This window comes from Neomonachus schauinslandi, chromosome 9 (genome assembly GCF_002201575.2).
Source record: "Neomonachus schauinslandi chromosome 9, ASM220157v2, whole genome shotgun sequence".
NCBI classification, from domain to species: Eukaryota; Metazoa; Chordata; class Mammalia; order Carnivora; family Phocidae; genus Neomonachus; species Neomonachus schauinslandi.
Genome location: NC_058411.1, coordinates 119,880 through 124,985, shown reverse-complemented (window position 1 = coordinate 124,985; position 5,106 = coordinate 119,880). Strand labels below are relative to the sequence as shown.

The 5,106-nt window shown below is 46.7% G+C and overlaps 2 gene segments (V, D, J or C); both read right to left on the bottom strand.

The window, feature by feature from the left end:
* LOC110580954 overlaps nucleotides 1-180 on the bottom strand; it is a 20,202-nt gene extending 20,022 nt beyond the window's left edge. Inside the window, 1 exon segment of the V gene segment in view lies at nucleotides 71-180. Within this exon segment, the coding sequence occupies nucleotides 71-143 (73 nt within the window).
* Nucleotides 181-3,543: 3,363 nt separating this feature from the next.
* LOC110580972 lies at nucleotides 3,544-4,810 on the bottom strand. The segment is given in 3 exon segments: nucleotides 3,544-3,614; nucleotides 4,265-4,612; nucleotides 4,716-4,810. Coding segments are annotated over 3 exon segments (465 nt in total).
* Nucleotides 4,811-5,106: the final 296 nt, after the last annotated feature.

Below are 5,106 nucleotides of genomic sequence, written 5' to 3'. Positions count from 1 at the left end.
TCACACAACCACTCTTTCTCTCACTCACATACTCTCGTACACTCAATTTTTCTTGTTCACCATAAATTACCTTTTAAAAGAGCAGCAAGGAAAACCCAGCCAAGTACAAACTCCATGGTGAGCTGTCTGTATTCTGTCCTCATCACTGAATGGAACACCTGGGAATCCCTGGGCTGGGGCTCCTCTCCCAAGTGCAGGGTCAGGGTTGGGCCCTTTAATCAGTAGGGGGAGAACCCTATTTGCATATCTTCTGAGTATATAACAAATTGTCCAGTGCTCTTCAATGGCAGTGCCCTAGAGCAGTTGTGAGGATCCTGGGGGAGTTTGGGCACCATGGTATCTTTCAGCAAACTGCTCTTTTAGTTTGTGATTTTGCTAGGGCAATTCCTTAGCACCCATTATCTTCCTTTTTTTCACATATGCACCCGGAACTTGTGATGTAGGTAACAATTTTGCCACCATTTTACAGGTGGAGAAGTACACACTGCAGCACAGAGAGGTTGTATGAATGTCCAAGAGTGCACAGCAGGTCAGAGTGAGCCCCAGTGTCTGGGCCTGTGCTCCTCACCATGGGACCTGGGTGCTCTCCTGAACCACCTGCAGGACAGAGCTGGACATGAGATTTGCAGGCTTCCTGCCTTTTCAGAACTCCCAATAGACTGATGGGTGGAGACCAGGTCTTTCTGTCACAGAAACTTGGAGACACTGAGAAGCCTTGACAGAGACTCACAGAGCTGATGGAGACGCTGTGGGTTTTCAACAACCCCAAGGGGCATTTACACCTGATCTCTGTGTACACATCAATGGAAAGCCTCAATAGAGATAAGAGTGGAATTATTAGTCAAACAATTAATGTCAGAACACCTGAGATCAGAAAGCATGCTGTTAGTTAAAGACAATTCTTTATTTCTGAAATGGAGATCATTGTACTTCCACACTCACATTTATTGCCATGATGATATCATTTATATTTATACTAGTGCTTTGCCCTTGGCAAGTTTGGTTATTGCCATTTTGATGGTTTATTCCAAAAATGGAGGACTCTTCTGTGTTTCCACAGCTTTTCCAAACTGTTTACTGTGTTCATGTCAGGAGGAAGTTTGCAGAACATGGAGTTGGAAACCCTTGAGAGGAGACCAGCCCTCTACCAACCTCCTGTCCTGGATCATGAGCTCCATGGATCCTGAGTCAGAGGGATTGTGAGCCTTCCCTGATGGTCCCAGTGCACCAGTTGGTGTCACAGTTCCCTCAGATACAGGGACAGCTTTTCTCCCTTCCCCTTTAATCCAACATGCAAGGAGAGATCCTCCCAGCATGACCACTACAGACCATCCTGTTGAAAGGATGTCTCCTCCTACTTATTTCCTATACTTGAGCTCCTCACTCTCCTCCTTGGCTACAATATCCAGCCATATTTATTGTATTCAGAGGTGAGGAGGAATCTTGAATCAAGTCCCTACTATCTATCAGGTGCCCTCAAACCTCTGAGGTCTTTCCCTCCAGAGGGTAAAAAGTCATAGATTCTATTGTATGGGAAATGTTCCCTCTCTTGGTAAGGTGAGGTCAACTGCTTGTCCTGGGAGGAGTCGTCCTAGGTATCATGTCTCTGATATGTTTTCAATTATATTTGATGTGAATCACTAATGAAATTGCCATTGGTCTGAGAATTCACTTAGAAGTGGGTATTAGATTTTAGCCATTCTGACAGGTATGGGGTGGGATCTTACCATGGTTTTGATTTGTACTTCCGTGATGATGAGTGATGTTGAGCATCTTTTTATGTATCTGATAACCATCTGGATGTCTTCTTTGGACAAGTGTCTATTCCTGTCTTCTGTCCATTTCTTAACTGCAAGATTTGGGTTTTGGGTGTTGAGTTTGGTAAGTTCTTTATAGATTTTGGATACTAACCCTTTATCAGATATGTCTTTTGCAGATATCTTCTCCCATTCATCACTCATATGTGGAATTTATGAAGGAAAACAGATGAACATATAGGAAGTGGGAAAAGAAAAAAAAAAGGAGGGAGGGGAACAACCATAAATGACTCTTAATAAAAGAGAACAAACCGAAGGTTGATGGAGGGAGGTGAGTAAGGATTGGGCGAGATGGGTGATGGGAATTAAAGAAGGCACTTGTTGTGATCAGCACTAGGTGTTGTATGTAAATGATGAATCACTTTATTCTATTCCAGAAACCAATATTGCACTGTGTGATAAGTAACATAATTTAAATTTAAAAAATAAAAATTAAGAAAAAAGAAGCAGGTACTGGAATACTGGTTGGTGTCAGGTGGTAAAGACCAGGGGCACAACACATGGTAAACATGCATCCTCAAACTTGGGCTTGTTCCCTGCAGAGGAAGGGTAGGTGCAAGGGAAAGGCAGCTGACACTTGTCATGAATTCTATGTGCTGTATTCCCCTAGCGTTGGCTTTCGGCCATTCTCATTGATCCGCAAACTTGGTCTTCTGGGGGAGGGGCCTGTTGCCATGGTTTCCAAATGTCTGTGCCGGTGGCAGAATTGCCCCGCCCTTGCCGGGTCCAGGCTAAATAATCTGCTCGGGTTTGTTCTGGGGAACTTTTGCTCCCTGCAAGCTTTCCGTACAGCTTTGGAGGATGAGAATGAAAATGGCAGCCTCCCAATCTCTGCCCCGGAGGAGCTGAGAACTCGGGGGCCCCACTCTGCAGTGAGCCCCCAGAGAAAAGCAGTCAGTCACTCCCGTCTCCCCGGTCTCCGGCCGCACTCCGTGCTCACCCTGTCTGTGACTGAGCATTTCTATCTCTGGCGCAGGACCCCCTGTGGAGTCTCCAAACCCAGCAGATCCCTGCGGTGCACTCCCGCACGGCTCCTCCCGGGGGAGGAAGGTGAGTCTCCCCGGATCTGCCACTTGTTGGGTCCCTGCTGGAGGAGCAATGGCCTGACTGTGCTGCGGATCACAGTTTATGACAACCCCGAGCTGAGAGCCCGCGCCTGGGCTCCACCTCTGCAGCCGGCTTCCCTGCTCCATTACCTGGGAGCTCTGCCACACTCAGGCACCCCCGGTCTTTCTGTGACCCCGAGGGTCCTGAGACCACACTGTCCCGGAGGGTTCCACCCGCCGCTTAGCCACCAGAGTGACGTCCTTCAGCGGAGCAGACTTTTAAAAGTTCCGATTTTGTGCTCCGTGGTTCTATCACTTGCCAGAAGCGGCCGACGGAGGCCCCTCCCCCGCCGTCTATCCTCCCGAATATCGCCTCGGATTCACTTCTCCGCACGTCCTACCTTCCAGAAAGTGGTCGCTTTTCTGATGAGAGAGTTGTTGCTATTCTTTTCTTCGATCTCCTGTTGAGTTCATAGGTGTTCAGAATGGTTTGATCCCTATCCAGCTGAATTCCTGAGACTAGAAGAAATCCAGGTCTCCTACTCCGCTGCCATCTTGAGTAGCCCTATATCATTTATTTATATTTACTTCTGCTATAATCATTACTATTTCCTTCCTTCTGCTGTATTTAGGCTTCACTTGTACTTTCTCAGTCTCCTTCAGGTGTAAGGTTAACTGGTTTATTTCAGATTTTTTCTGCTTCTTGAGGTCTTCCCATATGCTGTATATTTCTGTCTTGGGATCACATTTCCTGCAGAGAAATTAGGCGAAAGCGATAAACGTTTTATACTCGCGTGTGTGTGTTTGTGTGTGTGTGAGAAAGAGAGAGAGAAAGATCTTCAAATTCCACATCCACAGCACACCTGGCGGGGGTTCTACTTCTTTCCCATGTTGTCACTAAAATTGATGCTTTGAGCATGGTTTAAGATATTGACCCCCACCAAGGCTCTTTCTTCTCTTACTTTGGATTGTCGATGCCTCTGTAGCCTCAAGTCCAGCAGGCACTTTATGCCGCTTCTAGCTATTCTGCACATTGAACTAGGCAAACATGTGATGCATACTGAATACCTCTGGGATTCCTGTAAAGGTTCAGCTGATGAGCATCAGAATATTTGTAATTCATTGTAATTTAGGGACAGGAATAAACAGTGTAAGTGACTCTGTATTTTGTGCATTTTAGTATGGTTTTTTCCCATTAGAACAAATTTTCTAAGTCAGAGAGTGAAGAAGTAAGCCCAGAATCATATGTCCAGAGAGGCTCCCTGGGGGAAACTCCTCTATGGAGAGGAAGCCCCAGACCCTGACAGGAAACCTGCCCATAACCTCCATCTGCACCTGCTCCTGGGGCTTAAAGACAGAATTGGTGAGTAGTGTGCAGTCCCTGGTGACCAGATCCCCTACGACATTGAAATTTGTGTCTGGGCTCACACTGACTTCCCCACAATGTGCCCCTCGCAGAGTAATACACGGCGATGTCCTCCGCTCTCAGGCTTTTCATCTGCAGATACAGTGTGTTCTTGCCATTGTCTCTGGAGATGGTGAATCGGCCAGAGTCTGTGTAGTATGAGCTACCACCAGTATTGTTAATACCTGCGACCCACTGCAGCCCCTTCCCTGGAGCCTGGCAGACCCAGCTCATGTTGTCACTACTGAAGGTGAATCCAGAGGCTCCACAGGAGAGTCTCAGAGACCCCCTAGGCTTCACCAGGTCTCCCCCAGATTCCACCAGCTGCACCTCACACTGGACACCTGTAGATACAAGACAGCCTGGTCAGAAAACTGTCACACAACCACTGTTTCTCCCCCTCATATCCACTCACATACTCAATGTCTCTTGTTCACCATAAATTACCTTTTAAAAGAGCAACAAGGAAAACCCAGCCAAGTAAGAACTCCATGGTGAATTGTCTGTGTTCAGTCCTGATCACTGAATGGGAACACCTGGGGATCCCGGGGATGGGCTCCTCTCCCAGCTGCAGATTCAGCATTGGGCTGTTTTAATCAACAGAGGGAGGGCCCTATTTGCATGTCCTCTGACTATATATTCAGCTTGGGATCTATGTGAACAGAGAGGGCAGTGACCAGAGCAGATGTGACTGCCTTTGTTCTGGTGGTATTCATCACTTTTGAAAAAAATAAGATTTTTCATTATGTAACCTTCCAAAGTATGTACTTGGCCTCCATGTGCAACTTTGTTTTTACATATTTACATAAATCTTGTGGGGGGTAGGTCTCATGTTATC